The 17,889-nt window shown below is 32.1% G+C and overlaps 1 protein-coding gene across 1 annotated transcript in view; it reads right to left on the bottom strand.

The window, feature by feature from the left end:
- LOC118195367 (zwei Ig domain protein zig-8-like) overlaps window positions 1-16,449 on the bottom strand; it is a 550,410-nt gene extending 533,961 nt beyond the window's left edge. Inside the window, exon 1 of the mRNA XM_085818895.1 lies at window positions 15,801-16,449. Coding sequence (XP_085675021.1) covers window positions 15,801-15,933 — 133 coding nt within the window. The 5' untranslated portion in view covers window positions 15,934-16,449. The remainder of the gene's footprint in view (window positions 1-15,800) is intronic.
- Window positions 16,450-17,889: the final 1,440 nt, after the last annotated feature.

Here is a 17,889-nt window from a genome sequence, read left to right as displayed (position 1 = left end):
TTTCAAAATAATTCTACTTTAATTAAACCAGGAGATAATATAATCAATTAATCAATATTGTTTAGGAAATAAATTATTATTAACTAACTTTGCAGCAATTGCGCAAGTAGTTGTAACTTGTTTTCGCTCTAAATGAATTTAAGATCATACAACATTATATATATATACAGGTAGATAGATAGATATAGATATATAGATATACATAAAAGATAACTTTCATAATGATTTATAAAAGAAAACATTTCAAGAACATCATTTCTTGCATCGAGTATTGCATTTTATAATGAACACACTATTTTTTCATATTTCCGCCAATTTGCACATTGCATGATGACTGCCATCTCTATGTGCTGTGCTAGAAATAGAATCTCTCTTTTCAGCCTCTATTTTATTCCTAGGTATTCTACAATTTGTGGCAACAAAAGTGTTTCTTAAGAAGCATGATGTATAAGCATGATCAAGAATTATGGAGTAATGATAAATGGACAGATGCTCGATTTAAACTCGCTATTTCAAAAAGTATTGCGAGACCATGCATATCTTGCATTTCAGAGCACATATTTCGGAGGCGTTTCAAAAAACAATGCGAACGATCACATGAACACATTGCCTACAAAGTTTCGTTTTTGGAAAATCCTATTAAAAGCATTGATTCACCAACAGCTCTTCCAAAGTCAGACAAGACAAAAGATTTTCCAAGAAGCCCTACTGCCTATTAGCAAAATTGTTACTTTCAGCATTGGATTCAGATGTGCATGTCGTTGTCGATTGCGTAAAGAAGGAAGTATAGGTTAATTATGTGCTCACAAATACTGGTCTCTTACAAGTTAGTGATCTTTTATACGCACCATTTGAGTTTTCATTGTAAATGCTTGTTGTATTAGACGTTGTGACAAGAACTGAAGTAGAATATTCAGCAAAAAGGGAATTCTTCAAATAGTGTCAGTTTACCTTATAGATATGTTTGCATTTAAGTCCTCTCAATTGAGTTTTAGGCATTATTTTCAAAGTCCCGAAATAAATTTCTTATAAATGCTGTCCAGTTATAATAGTAGCAGGTAATGAATTTAACTTTCTCACAATAATAGTAGGAAACATAATTATAGAAAGCAAAATTTATTATCTAAACATTAGATTCAATTAAACAAAAGATTTAAAATATTAACCGGAATTTTATGAAGTGTTCAGATTGTTTCTGGACTTTCAACAATTTCGTTTATATATTTAAAACTTGTAAGTATGATACCTTGGCTGCGAAGGTTTGCTTTCCATATATGCATGGGCTTAAAATTGGTGAAACCATCGTTTTTTAATACTTCCAGCATAAATTGTTAAAGTGACAGAAACGTATTATCCAGTATTTCTAGAGAAGTAGCATCAAAGGCTATGTTTACTGTTTCTATGGTGTTTCTTCTGGTAGGAGAAATATTTCTAAATGATTCACATATTTCTCCATAATCAGGCGTCGAGTGTTTTCTTTTTTTAAAGAATCAACATTATCATAAGATTCACCTTGATAATTATCTTTAGAAGAACATTTTCAAATATTTGATATTGTTATTCTGTTTCACTTAAATTGTTTTGCGGCTAACGTAATTGTAACTTTCTGCATCTTTTCGTTTTCCTTTCGATGCATCAAGGACTGGGCAATCACAGTCCGATCTTTGCTCGAAAACTCCCTTTTTTTATCTTAGTTTTACGATGGGTTAATATTCAACTGATCTAAAATAAGTGATTTTGATCAGCGGATGAAATTAGAAAAATATTTACAATTCTCAATAATTAGGTTAAAATAAAAATTGAAAGATATATCAAAACAGATGACAGGTGTTATGAAACATTGATTCTGATTGAAGGTTTCATAATTGTGTGCTGCAACATACACTGCCTTTGACAATAATTCCCGTTTGAATATTCATTTGCTACTACTGTTTTTATGGGAGAGAAGTAGGTAGTGTAATAGTATTTGAATGATAGATATTATGATGTTGTTAAAAATATGCTATATTATGAAACAATTATAGAATTAATAGGGGTAAAATAAGAAAATAAATAAGTTAATAGTAAGTTCTCCAACCTATGTTATTTATTGAGTTTCTATATGCATTACAAAGTAGCGAGGGTTTTTTAGTAAAAATAATTACAAAAAAAAATCGCCATTTAAGAATTAATTGAAACATATCATAATGATGGAAAGTGTGGTATTTTCCTTTTTGTATTTTTGGCTGCATTAGGTTAAAAGGTTTGTCATTAAAATTTTAAAGTTCTTGAAAAATAAAATAAATTTCAAATGATATAAGTTTAAAAAATGTTTTACTCTTTGAAGTAAAAGCAGTTGAAAGCGGATTATTCACAAGGGAAAAATCAGAAAAAAAAGAAGAGAAGAGAAAAGAAAAAATAAAATATAAAAATGGAAACAAAAAATTGCAAATCAAGTCTTTTACAAGGAATCGGAAGAAAGTAAGAGTTATTATGATCCTAAAGACTATCTAATAACTCAAGATTTTTTTTACCGGATCGAAAGTTTAGGCTTTCTTTTAAAACAGGGCTCCTCGGAAAGAAGTAAATAGTTTTTTTTTTTTTTTTTTTTTTTAAATTCTGTTTTACGTTTCTTTATGCTTGCTTTCTGATTATTTCCTTCTTGTAACGAATTTCTTAAAGCACTTCCACTGAAAAAATATCTCTCAATGAAGTACGTCATGCATCGCTCTCTCTCTTTATATATATATATATATATATATATATATAAAGAGATATACATATATATATATATATATATATATATATATATATATGTATATATATAATATATATATATACAGAGAGAGAGAGAGAGAGAGTTAGAGAAAACAAAACTGTGTGATACTATGCATTTATTTTAAAACAAAATTACTTGTTTTAAATTTTATTTCTTTTGGCTATTTGTGGATTTGGCTCTAAATTTCTTACTTTTTTCACTAGTCCAGGGGTTCTCAACCGGTGGTACGCTTACTACTCATGGTACGCAAGAGAAAAATGTGGTACGGAAAGAAGAAAAGAATTTTTAACAATTAAATTCAAAAATTAAAACCCCAACATCCTGATTGAGGTTTTTCTCTAACACTCGTAAATTTATGAGATCTGAGTTTTGTTCAAGATCCCTGGTGATAGTAGTACGAAAGGACTATATCTATGTACTTAACAAAGAGGCCTTTTTTTGTCCTCTTCGCTTACCCCGCTTCTTTCCTATATACATCATAGTATTAATATTCGATACATTAACAGACATGAAAAAACTAAGATATTACTCGTATATATTTGAATTAAAATAGAAATGTAAAGGGAAAATAAATCATATTATAGATCTAATACCCTTTAAAAAGGTTAAAACTTTAAGATGCGAGTTTCCTCAACGAGAAAGCAGCTATTAGAAACAAGATGTCATAAAATGTTAAAATTCAGTAAATTTTGTTGGTGCGTTGCAGGTCATCCAGACTATTTCACACTCTCCTTTAAAAAAAAATACTTAAGATTTAGTCGCCTGTTACCAATCCTTAACTATGTCAAGAGAATTACCGTCTTAAAATTTCTTGGCCATTTCTAATACTTTATTTTCTGCATAACAGAACTTAAGTTATTGCAGAAATCGATGTCCTGTAACCACTGCTGAAAACTGTGTTTTGATAACATCTTCAGCATGCCCAACTCATGTTAACGGAAGTTTTCCGTCACCGCAAATATCGTCTGCGTAAAGTTCGCGTTAGCGTGTTTAATCATATTTTGTCAAACGACGTTTAGCGTTTGAAAGAAGGAGACTTGCTTTATAACACTGTGCTGTGAACTTTATAAACAAATATTATCATTACGCACAAAATGTCTGAAATGGACCTATCACGCTACCAGAATAGAACCATCATTTACTTAGAGTTCTGTTGCAAAACGTCAGATGCAGAAAGTCACTAAATCATGTGTACAGCTTTAAGTACTAATGTTGCATAATATAACAATATGAAGTTTTGGTTCAGAAAGTTCAAAAACAAGGATTATGACATTTAAGAAGCAGTGCGCTCTGACCGACCTACTGATCTTGATGAGGTCCGCGTGCGAGAACTTGAGGAAAACGATCAGTATGCAAATACTCGAGAGCTTTCTAAGGAGTTAGACGTTAGTGCCAAGTCCATTAGTCGCGTTACGTATTCCATAAACTTTACGTGCAAGTCCAAGAGGATTTACTTCAACAACACAGGCCAAAACGGGGTTGTTCTACGACCGGTGAGCCCGTCGGCAACGTCGCAAAGCGCTATTTGACTAATAAAAGGATCATGCTTTGTATCTATGGAATTGCCGTAGTATTATCCACAAAGAGTGTCTGAAAAAGATAAAACCCTCGACAGTAAGGTGTACAGCGAGATTTTAGTCCGTGTTGACGCTGCTATCAAGAGAGAAACCTTCGAACTGATGTTCAGCGCAAACAGGTGATGTTCCAACAAGACAACTCAAGACCACATTTGTATGCATTCACCGTCTGGATTCTGTATGGTTTCGAATGGTATCTTCTACCACACCTATCATACGGCCCCGACATCGCTCCTTCGGAATTCTACCTTTTTTCACACCTGCAGCTAAATGTTGCTGGTGCTAGCATCATTCTGCACAGGACGTCCCAAATGCGTCCTTTAAGTTTCTAGGCTGAAGGCTTTGAAAAACTACCGAATCGTTGGTAGAAAATCACAGATTTGGGTGGCGTTAACTACCCGCACTAAAAGTACTGCTTTCATTTTTTTTTTTTTCCTAACTTTATTCAGAACGATTTTTGGCGAAAACCTTTCGTTGCAACCAAATATATCACATCCTGTCTTTGATGAGCTCCATACTTTCATTATAACACACGTTCTATAACAGATGTTTATATGAATGTCTTATATATCAAGTCGTATGGTAATCAATACGATACTAACATCAAATTATCAGAAAGGAAAATTTGGAGAAAGACTGAGCGGTATTCTAAAGAGAAATAGGAATTCCCTATTTGTATTTATGAATTTGTGGATTTACTTTATATTTATGGATTTTGTTTTTCCTAGAGAAATTAGGATTTGTTTTGAAGCAGGAGACGTGAAAATGAGCAATGCCTTCGCTAGGACTTGAACCTGGATATCGCGAATACGCGCAGAGTGTGCTACAATTATACTGCGAAGGCGTGCAGAAAGGAGAAAATACTTTATATACTCCCCCTTTTAAGGCGACTGTGGTTTAGAGGGCCGAATCTTGGTGGTGAAGAATCATTATCTACCACCCTTTTATCTCGAACCCCACTGTAGAGACATTAGGTTACTTTGAAGCTGGAGACATGAAGCAGGAGCAATGCCCTCGCCGGGACTCGAACCTCGACTTCTCGAATATGCTTCGAGCGTGCTACCGTTACACCACGAAGGTATGCAAAAATGAGAGAAAGAATGCATTATAATATTTTAATGAATTATTTTATTTGTATTTATATATTTACTTTATTAAAGGATAATTCAATAAAATATATAGTAAATGTGGAATTAAAATCGAATTTAAATATTGATTAAAATAATCAGTATCTATGCAAGACGATCACTTGTGTCAGCAGACGAGTTTGAACTTCCACAGAAGTAGTCGTTCTATAGGAAATGATTATATAACACTGCATACGTTATATAATTACACCAGAAATGATGGTCAGTTTCGGAAGTAATTACTTAAGAGAATAGATCGCTGAGAGAAGTTTAAATGCAGTCTTAAAATTTCTGTATTTTGCTATAGAGCTTCAATTTCTTTGAGAACATTTACTGAGTGAGAACTCTGAAGACTTAAGCTGTCTTAAAGTTAAACTCACAGACGTTGAACAAATAATGGGTGATTTACCAATAAGAAGGTTAACGACTTACTTCGCATTCAACTGCTGAAGCGATTCAACTGCTATAAGCGAAATTGTAGCACCGAAATCTAGCAAGAAGTAGAACAATGTGGAGAAGAGACGATGCTGTTATCGTCAAATGTTCAGCTACCATGGAAGTTGCGAGTGGTTCTCATATGATAATTTGGAATTCAATAAATCTGTAGAATTCAGATTAAAAAAAGTTGTTGTTAAGTGTTTTAATAATAAATAAAAATAAATAAAGTACGCATTAATACAGTCCACTGAAATGAGTGAGAAAAAATGTTTTTAATCATGGACATAATCGACTTCCGCTGTGTTTCAAAAATTACAACAGAGACTTGGAAAGGGTGTAAAAAGCCCTTTTATTAACACAAGTAGTTCGAAAGAAGGCACAGCTTGTGTTTACAGAAACAGCCAGCATTTGTGACATAAATCAGATGTAATGGCAGCTTGTCTAACTAAATTTTTAATTAGCTTAGAGGCTACAGAGACGGAAAACGCGGAAGTTAGCTTCGACCTAACATCGACATGACAAGCCTAGTGGGGAGAATAACGCAACGCCGCAGATAAAGTGCACTTAAGGCAATCAACTAATAACGTGCCCTTCAGCAGGCGTAATATGCTCTAATTCTACCATCTAAAACCTTGCTTTAAATACTATATCTTTTCTACATCATTTGAATACACGAGAATTAGAGATTAGGATTCTCGCAGGAAATAAGAAGTGAGAAAAACAGAAAAGCTATTTAACATAAAATAACTTGTTAATGTAAAAATAAACTAATACTATTCTACAATGTCATGTTTATTTCTAATAATATTGGAAGCAAATCTGTATTAATATGCCTTATTTAAATTTAATAAAATGTTTAGATATATAAATACCAAATAACATATGGCTATCAAGCCATACATTTCTTGTTAAATAATCTGATACTTTTATATATCCCCAGGCTTAGAAACAGATCTCTTCTGCAAACAACATTTAAATGTAATTCCTAGAGTTCCGTTAGGTATATATATTGCAGGAAAAATTTTGTTCTCTGCTCAAGTGATAAAATAATGCACTATGCCTGAGGATGCTTCGGAATGAATGCATTTACTCAAGTTAAGTACACATGGAAAATTCTAGTTACCGCAGTTTAAAGAAAATAAAATTCAGATGACTAGAATATTTATTGAGTTAAAATGATGCGTTGATAAAAATTAATATTAATATTTTTCGCTTGGATATAATTTGAAATTTAATTCAATGAAGTCATAATTATTTTGTTCCATTTTTACCTATTTTCATGAAAGTCCACTAAAAATACTACCTAATATTATTTTTAAGAAGTAAATATTAAACTCGTAAATTTAAACTAAAACTATTGGTTTCTGCTTAATTATTGGATTTGGTGATTTTGGCTAAATTGATATGTTCCACCATTTTATTTTTTTTACTCTAAGAAGCGGACATTTTTCTACATTATTTTTGCTCTTGTAAGCAACAAGTTCGTCTTCAGCTTATAAGGTATTTTCTTCCTCCTTTCCACATGTGTTCTTGGTGTAATTGGCATAATACTCGACGCGTATTGGGAAAGTCTGAAATTCGAATACCAACGATGATATTGCACATTTTTCACGTCTCCAGCATAAAACTCTTAATGACTCTAAAAGTGGCGCACGAAATAAAGTTGGTGGACAATGATTCGTCGCCTTGGCGATTGGGTCCCCTCATCCCCAGTTGCCCTTCAAAAGGGGGAGTATATAAGATACTTTCTCCCTTCTTTTTGCATGCCTTCGTGAGGTAATTTGAAGCATACTAGACGCATATGCTTGAGATCAGGAGTTCGAATCCCGGCAAGGACATTGGGCAATTTTGACATCTGCTGCACAAAAAAAATCCTAAAGACTCTATAAGTCTTTGTCGGCATTTTATGTTGAATATGAGTGAAGATAAACTAAGGGGACAGTACACCTTTAACAATCCGAAAATGTTCAAAATTTGACCAATGTTTCTCATTTTTTTAAAAAACAACTATTCCAGTTATATGCATAAAACTTTCAGAGTATGTAGATCCATTATTTATAATAAAATAAAAAAATAATTAATGAAGAAAATTTAATATTTAGATACTTAAAAATTATCTTAAATAAAATTATGTTTTCATTTTTCGAAAATTCAACTTTTCACTGCGCGCCAGATATTTAATTTTATATTTATTTTTTAGTAATAAATTTAATGCTAAATTAAATAAAAGATTTAGTTTCTAATTTTGTTCTATTATATATTAATTATTTTAAAATTTTTATTCTTAAATATTACAATATATATATAAAAATTAATTTTGCATAATTTTTGCTTTTAAGATGGTCATAAAAGTGTTAATTTACAATGTATATCAATGTCAGTAGAACACAAGGGTAATCATAATTGTTGTTAAGTGTTTACAAATTTGCAAAAGAGTTACTTAAATAGTTTTGGAAATATCCTGCGCGCAAGTTGTAAAAACAGCGTTTTGAGATAAATGCACTTAAAGTATAAATTTATGAATAAAGTAATCTATTTTGAACTTTCATGAAAAAATACATTTTATACATGTAACTATGACTATTTACCAGTGTATTAATAAATTTTGGAATGAAACATCAAAAAATGACAAAAATATGACTTCTTATGTATACTTACGTGGCACAAATATCTTCGAAAAAAAGCTAAATTCTTTAAAAAAATACAAAATTTGCAAATTCACTTAAATAAAAGAAGAAAATTTAAGTGATAGTTAAAAGTTGATCATAGTCTATATAATAGAGATCTATATAACACAAGTATTATAGAATATTTTAATTTATTAAAGAAAATATAAAGCAGCTTTAAAATTTTCCAGCTTCATATAAAATGCCCTCTATTTCTTTCTGAGTTTCAAATTTTACAGAGTTTGCCATGCGTTTTGCTCTGCGACTTTCTAAACTCATAGCTGAACTCCTAATTTCTGCATCAAAAATTCGACTTTTATCAGCTTTTTTTGCTGATTCAATTGCATACTGTCCTACACGAAAGCCCATTCTTTTTATACATTCAAGTCGACCTATTCTCCCATCATTGAATGATATAATTGCTTCATATGCAGCAAGCTGTGCGATAAGTTTACTCGATCCGCTTGTTTTGGGGCATAGTTTCCACACAAGGGAATTAAATGATTCATTGGAGTTTTGTGTTTTTGCCCCAGGGCAACGTTTCAAAAGTTTGGGATCTGAAAGATCTTTAAATATAGGTTTTATACAGTCCATCACTGCAGCTGGCATGCTGTTCTTGTGTTGGAATCCTTTCTCAGAACCAGCAGCTTTTGCTCTTTGGAACGCACACCATGAATTCTCACCTTGTGGACAAAATTCGTGAAGAGGTTCATCATCGGTAGAACGTTTATGATAGAATATAGCCCACACAGCGTTACGCATATCCATGCATGATCCCTTGTTGCTCCTAATAGCATTACCATAGTACGTTGTGATTTGATCTATAACTTTATCTGTTAATCGACCTTTTCCACTTAGTGGCTTATGATCAGCCAATTGTTTTCCTCTCATATTGATTTTTAATTGTCGCAACCTATTACCCATTCGTTTCTGTACATGACCAACACATTCGATTTTTTTCAACACAATATCACTTCCATAGTTATGATTTTTCTGCAATTCAGAAAATGTTTTCGTATCACCATCCCCAATATAGCTGACATATTGGACACTGTGCTTTTCTATGGAACGATTGAATATTTTACATATTCCATCAACTTCCATCTTACCTGCAGATCCTTCGTGATTTTTTATACATTTTTGTTCATGATTTGCTTTCCATAAAAGATATTGTGCTCCATACTTTGGCCCTTTCCAAGATTCACAACCTTTACAGTATGATGAAAGTACCTCAATGTCTAAAATTTTACCAGTTTCTGCACCAATTACACTCGCAAATCCCACGCGTGATGAATGGCCGCGCGTTTTCCATGATCCATCCCCACTAACTGTGAGGTCTGAGCAGCCAGTTGCTTCAATTTCTTGTTTCGCAGCATACGACATAGACATTTCAGCAATTTTTGAAGTTGTCGACAGCATTTTTCTTAATTTTCTACAATATGCAGATTTTTGGATAGGTGGTGGTAAGTCCATTACACCACAAAATGTGCGCATACCTGCAAGACCTTGACTAATACATCTCATTCCGTACATAAATCTTTCATTAATTTCTGGAATGTTTTTCTTGTCACCCATCATAGACGAAGAATAAAAAGAAGTCAGTTCACCACAAGTATCGCAAAGGAGAAAAAATTTTGAAGATAATCCATTAGTGTTGTTTTCGCACACTTGTACATCTGATCCACATTGTTTACAACACAGATACTTGGAAATATTACTGAATAAAATTTCGATATCCAAAATTCTATATCCTTTAAATTTAGAATCAACAATTACGTTTTCAAAACAACTAGAATTAAGTTTTCTTGCTGAAGCACTCACAAAAATGCTTTGCTTGTCTGGTGTTGTGAAACGATTACCATGAAACTTTCGCTTCTTCTGACGCTTGCCAGAAGAACGTTTAGGAGTTTCACAATCCATATTCATAACTAAATTAATAAAGTACTTGTAAAGAGTATTTAAAGCGTACTATTTAGTTAATATAATCAGTAAATACACACAATAAACCACGGTAAAATCTTATAAACAAGGCAACAAACTTCAAACGAAATCACAGTTCTTAAACTTAGCTCTCATTTTCTACTACAACGTGATAAGCAAGCGATAACGTATCAAAACAAAATTAAAGTAGAAGTAACGTTTCATCTCGTCTTCTTCCACTGGCATATTTTTATTTAAAAATAGCAATGGCTGGCTTTCAGCACACGAAATCCAAACTGAGGCCCTTTAAAACTATAAACAAACACTACAGCAGCTGCCACGATCATTGCGGGTGTAAGAAAAACAGCTGCTTTGATATTTACATTATTTTCAATATCTCGCAAACTAATGAACGTATGAAAAAAACAATTGCGTCAAATTACTCAGAAATGATTGGGCTATAAAAATATCAGAAAATTGAAAAATCGATTTTTTGAAAATTTTAAAGGTGTACTGTCCCCTTACTTTGGCGGAGTGCATGTATGATATAATTTGTTGTTGAATTTCCCATCACCTACGTTCATGTTACCATCTACTAATCGCATCCCCGATGAGATCATGGCTGTTGATTTGGCGTGTTTCATCAACGTAGGTGAAAATTCAGGATGTTTCTAGTAGTTACATTAAACTAATTTCTGCACCGTTACTGCACAAGACCACTTTTGGTCTTCTAAGCTTAATCCAAAAGTGAGAACGTACTACATTTCAGTCACCAAATAACACAAGAAAATTAATAATGCGATAATTATTTTTAATATTAAACACAATAGAATGTATTCAATGTATTAAAGAATGCATTTTAAAATTGTCCATAGCAAACGGTTTATTTCGAATCTGCAACTGCGTTTCCTGTAATTGGTGACTTGGGCAGTCATTAATGTTTCACTCTACTATTGTTCCGCGCTTTTATCACCTATCTATATCTCTGGCGTAAATATTTTTCCCAGGTTACATAAACTTACTTTGTATAAAAATCCGAGATTTATATGTAAATCTTTAAATTTTACAATTATTATTCACTTCTTCTGATCAGTGGTTTCAAAGAAATGTGAATGCATTCATATATAAACAACCATTTTCTCTCGTATAGCCATTCACTGAAAATTAATTGAAATGTGCATTTCTAAATTTCTCAAACTATTTATAGCAATAATTTAATCTCAAGAACGATAGTCTTCTAGGACCACTTATCGGTATAGACGCCATTTATATAGTGTGAGGCAGAAATGTTTTTAAGGTTTCTTAAATGAAATAACAGAGTAAATACAAAGAACGTTTACTTATTCAAGTCCTAGCTTTTCATTCAATATACGCCATTATTGCAAAAAAATTGAAATGAAAAGAACATTAAATTCTGGAAATAGCATTTTGCAATCATTTTTTTCGTATATTTCTGGGGTAAACCAGCGAAACTTCGCAGAACTTCATTAGCATCCACCACACTCATCACAACGGATTATAGTACAGACAGTGTAACGGTACAAAGTCCCAAAATTTGAGATTATTGGCCCCGCATTTCTTAGGGTAAGATGATTACGCATTAACAGCGAATGCAGAATAATGTACTGCCATGCTTTAAAACTTCGAAGAAAGCGCATTAACGCAAAATGTTTTGAAGAAATTGTCTCGAAACATTTAATTCACAGATACTGCTTTTGGTCATCAGGGTTACCAAAACTTTCGGCTTTGTTGCTTTGTCCATATTACATGGAAAAATGGCTGTCAGAGGCTCTTCCAAAGAAATTTGGAAGATTGGACTTCTCTTGTTAAATCACATTCCTTGCCTAAATTATCTTTCAACATGAGTTAACTGACTGCCGTACCGAATCCTGAAGCGTAACACTATGCATAGGCTGATCTAGCTAAGCAGTATTTAGACTGAAGGATAACATTTGAAAGACGTCATTTTAAAAATTAACACTGGTGTAAATTCTAGTTTTATATATTTCTGTAATAGCTCACAATATCGGGATAAAAATTATGAAAACCGAGTTTCTTGTAGTTACTATATTATTTAACTTTGAATGCCAATTCTTTTTGCTGCTTCGTCCTCTATTATAATTGTCGTTTATTTAAATTTATTACTGGATATTACTTGGTGCATTCACAGTCTTCTGTGAGCCATAAAAACTGTATTTACTTTGCGTTTCCTAGCCCATAATTCAGCATATATTTCGGATATAGAATGCAGAACTCATATTGCATAACTTTTAAGCTTTTTCTCCCTCTTACCGCTCGCGTTCAATGTGTAAATGAATAGCACTTCCGTCTACAATCGGAAGCTACGGAGTTCGAGTCCCAGCGAGGGCACTGCGTGTTTTTCGTTTATGCAATTAAGGAAATGATAAATTTTTATGTTATTCGACTATATAAATTTTCATTTTAATAAGTCATTCATTTTCAAAACCAAATTGCGCATAAAATTGGTATTCACTATGAAATTAATACAAATTTATATTCAATTGAGTAAAAACTTTATTCCGAATGTCTATCACAAGATACGGCAAACCGCTACTAATCATTTGAGTTTCGAATTATACACACATATATGAAACAATACTCTATGAAAATGCGCAACAAAATCCTATATGAATAAGTTCGTTACAAATAAATATTTTAAAACTCGTTGTAAAAATCCATTCCAGAAATATTTTATTTTTGATAGAAATAGCATGGACTTCAGTTATTCATAAGATCGAAATGTATAGTCGTATAGTCTAGTATTCCGTGTAAAAAAATAGAGCATTATGAAATCGTAATAATTTGCAATGCAACTTTAAAATATATACCCTTTCCTTCAAAGCATAACAATGTAACTTAATATATCAAATTTACTTTAACTTTCGAAAACAAAATGATACCAAAAGAAGCATTTAATTGGTCTTAATTAGCAAAACAAGTGAGAAACAGAAAGACTTAACTGGCGCATGTTTCTTCCTTAGGCTAGTTAAATATTCATAAGCGTAGATTAACAAACGCAAATAAGCAAAAATTTATAATGTGATGCAGAATATGCGACGAAAATTAAGTAGATAAATTACTTTTCATACATGCAATATAAAATAATGGTAATCAATACAAGAATACAATATTGTTCAAGAGAAACTAATGAAATTAAGAGTAATACGTCTTTTTCATTTAACAAGCAATAACGTACAGAGAAAACTAATTAATTAATATTAACTATTAATCACTAATGATGCGTGTTAGCCGTATTTTAGAAATTCATTAGAGCATGGAGTTGTTTAAAAATAAAAGCACCGGTAGTGCTTTTACTTTTAAACATATTCTGTATATCTTTAAAGGTTTTATAACCTTTTCAAAGAGATACGTAATCAAATATGATTTATGACTTTTAAAGTAGTTATTGATCTATAAACAATAAATAATGGGTTATTGATGATTTAAAAATTGCACATATATACTTGCTTTGATACTTAAAACCACATATATTTGCATTCGATTCTGCATTTAGAACAGAAAAACACTTGTTGATAAATACTTTTATTGGTTTTTAACTAAAAGCACAAACGCGCAGTAAAAGTCGATATATTTAAATGAAGAAGATAATACAACTTAGTAAAATAAAGCCTGTATGTTAAGCACGAAACGCTTTTGTGCAAATTTCTGAGTCGCAGATAGTGACTCATTCCTAACTACCTGGTTATCTGTAGATCAATGACATGACGATGCCAATCTTGTTTCTGTTGTAAATTAATAGTGAATTAAAAGACAAACAGAAATATGTCGATGTACAACAGACTGTCTTTTCGCACATTGTCATGCATTTCATTTTCATGTCATGCATTTTTTGTCAGCTTTACTTTATGAAAATGGGACAGTGTTTGAAAAGAATAAAATATTTTTTAATTGTTTATAGTTCATGATGTAAAAATAAACTATGAAACATTTTAAATTTCATTTAGAAGATAAATTTTTATTTAATATGTAATTTTCTGGACCTAGTTAAAAGAGATTTACGTGTGTGTAAAATGCTTGTAAATAAAACAAATATATATGTAGGTTTTATGTTTAGCCAATTGTACATTAGAGGGCTCATTTTCATTGATTCCAATAAAAATAATCAACTTTTCATTAAGAAAACCGCTGCCGAATCTTGTCACAAATAATCCGACTAGAGAGTTGCGCATCTAGCTAATCTGCTATTAAGATGCGTAATTTAATTGATTTTCACCAAAAATTAAATTTTTATTTAGATGATAATTAGCAATAATTACCATTTACAATATTTCATAACTGTGTTATTTATTCTTTTATAAAAACTGTATGCTTTAAAAATGGATATGATGTGTAGATGAGGCAGTATATTTACTTTAAAGGCTTCTGAGAAAAAGCGATTTGAAAGCTTTTTCATTTTTTCAGAATAGTAGAAATTACGTATTCCCAAAGGAAATTTTAAAAAGATGACAAACGAAATACATATTTTATGAGTTTCTTACTGTTACTTTTCATGAATTTTTAAATGTTTACTGAAAAACCGCTCGCTTCTGATTCATTTATTAGTAATTCACAAAGCTCAGCGAAGAGAAGAAGTAAGAATTAAAATGTAATAGAACTTAGTAAAACATTTCTGCATTCTCAGCTATGACTTATAAAACATTAATAGAGATGACAAATGAATTATAAGTATGCAAAAAGATTTCGGAATCCCATGTAGTTTTTCACACAGGGAAATATCTTTGTTAGTTATAGTAATATGAACTTTCAGTATGCAAAGTATAACAAAATAAGCCGTTAATGCAAATTTTCTCTTAGTTATACTCAAGGTCAGAAGAAGATACATTTAAATATTAAGTAAGGAAAAAGTGCGCAATGAATATTGTTTATTTATAATCCCAGAGGATAAAAATATTTCTCAGCATTTCCTTGTAAAAATTATTAATTTACTCAAAGTTTCAATAAGAAATTGTTCTGTTTTTAAATATATATTGTTTACACAATAATTGATTTAAATAAACACTGAAAATAAAATGTAAAAATGTGTAAATATCACATTTTATTGAGATTTTATTTTTGGAAAATTCACTATATATGCACCACAAAATAAATAAAACAAATAAGACAATTCAGATATAATATTAAATTTTCCAACATATACATACAAATATTAAGTTAAAGACGTAACTGCAAATTTTCCCGGATAAACAATATATTGCAAATACAAAAAACTGCAAATATATTTCGAGAAAACATAGTTACGTAACTGCGAAATTAAAAATTTCAGAAAACTGACCTTTATCCCCTGGCTTGGCGAGCATAACTGGCCACGCATTCAGAACTAGTCCTACAGCGATCCAAATGAGCACATTCGGGATTGTCACTTGTCCCCAAACCGTACTATCCCGCAATCTTTTCAGTCCGTGCATCGCGGCTTTGTTCACTGGCAAACTTTTTCACGCGAGTGTTGTCCTGCGACAACCACCGCAAGCGTATTATGAGTTTGAGATGCAAATAAATACGAGTGTGACAAACTGGTAAGAAGAAAGAGATCCAGAAATCGGTAAGATCCAGTAGGAAAACGAACTTTCGCGGTATATTGTCACTTCTTTCGGAGGAGCCAGCACTTTTTAATCCGTGCTAGGCAGAGCCAGCGGTCGAATAGGGGCATCGCAATTCCTCATTCATCGCAAAGTAAGAACCAACAAAAAAAGTATAGTAACAACAATAACAAATCCAACGAAATCGTTTAAAAAAAGTATCGATTTTTTTATAAGTTTCTTCTATTCCCCTTTAGATCTATCCTGTTTCGATTTCAACAGGAAAACAGAGAGAAAGAGTCGAAGAAAAGAACAGAGCACCACTGCAGATGCGGCGCTGGTCTGCTGCTTCCTCGGTGGCGGGTATGTGGGGAGGGCCGTAGGGTAGGATGGTTCCTTCCCTCTCCTACCGCGCAGGCTCTGACAGTACTGCTGGCTGCCTCTGCCGGCTGGCTCGATAATGTTGCACTAGGGGTGGCGGTAAGGGTAGAGCTTGCCCGAGAAAGAGAGAGAAAAGAGAGTTTCTCTCTCTCGCTCTCTCTTATTCTCTCTTCGCGATCAAAATTCTCGCCAGAAGATGCGGATGCGGAAAGGATGTGGGAGAGCAGAAGCCTGAATTAACGAGCTACTATGTTTCCTAAGGAAAGGCGTCAGAAATACCATGTTGTCGATCATTTGAATGATTGTTTATTGGCAGCTCCCAAACTGGGTCAGATTTTTCTTGCAACTCTTAAATATGCTAATAGTTCTTTGTATAACCTATGTTGCAAAGATGTTGAACATGTAAGCCTAGAAATAAACTGTCAGTTCGACGCTAGTAGTAATAAATAATCGAAACTATGTTAATACAGAAAGATCAACAATATATATTTAGTATGTGTTTAGCATAGTTTCTTTCCTCCTCATAAACGCCTTCATTTAACAGGAAAATTATTCATTTTTAATTTTAATCATTTTGCGCCAAAATAAAGCCTATTACAGTATACAATTTCGAAAGTATCATAGTTTACAATCTGGTTAAGCAAACAGTTAACAAAAAATTACTTTAATAAAGCAAAGATTACACTGCAAGTGCGTTACAAACCTTATTAGGAAATCCTCCAGGAAGGCATCCCTGCCTTAGGCAGATGGCTGTCGTACGTTTGGCCATAATAAACTAAACCAAGCGAAACTATTAACTACTTTAAACCAGTGCATGTTTATAGATACTTCAGGTAACGAATAAAAGTATAATGTAATACTTCCTATTATTTTTTTATTTCCAGAAATAAGTTTAATATAGAATGGATATTCTGCTTATATGTGGTACTGTGTGTACCTCGGAAGGACACATTAGCCTCACAATAAACTGAAAATGCTATATATGTTTTAATACGGTAATCTTAAAATATTATTTGTATAAAAGTACCTTTTTCTCATAAACAATTACTGTGGCATAACATTAACCTTAAATTATTTCATCATTTAAACTTTCTTAACTTTTCACTCGGCTTCAATGGACAGCCATGTCGTTTGGAAAATTCCATAGAGAACGCTCTTTTTGATTTCACTGTTTCTTTCTTACAGTTGTCTTTGTGTCATTTTTTTATTTTTACTTGTTTTTAAAAAGTGTACTTTTATATTCCATTTGAAAAATTACAAGACATTTATGGGAACAGTTTAGTTCCCATAGATTAGTTTGTAATCTTTCACTTTTAAAAACGCTTCGAATTTATTGATCCTTCATATCATACTTTTGTATCCTATGTTAGTTTTGCTTATTGACTACTATTCCTTCCATTGAAATTGAAACTAATTATGGAATTTTAAATTCTACCAATATCCGGTTTACTTTATATTTAATTT

This window comes from Stegodyphus dumicola, chromosome 6 (assembly GCF_044657685.1).
Source record: "Stegodyphus dumicola isolate Sdum_Otavi_A_Nest chromosome 6, ASM4465768v1".
In the NCBI taxonomy this organism is placed as follows: Eukaryota; Metazoa; Arthropoda; class Arachnida; order Araneae; family Eresidae; genus Stegodyphus; species Stegodyphus dumicola.
This window is presented reverse-complemented; position numbering and strand designations above follow the sequence as displayed.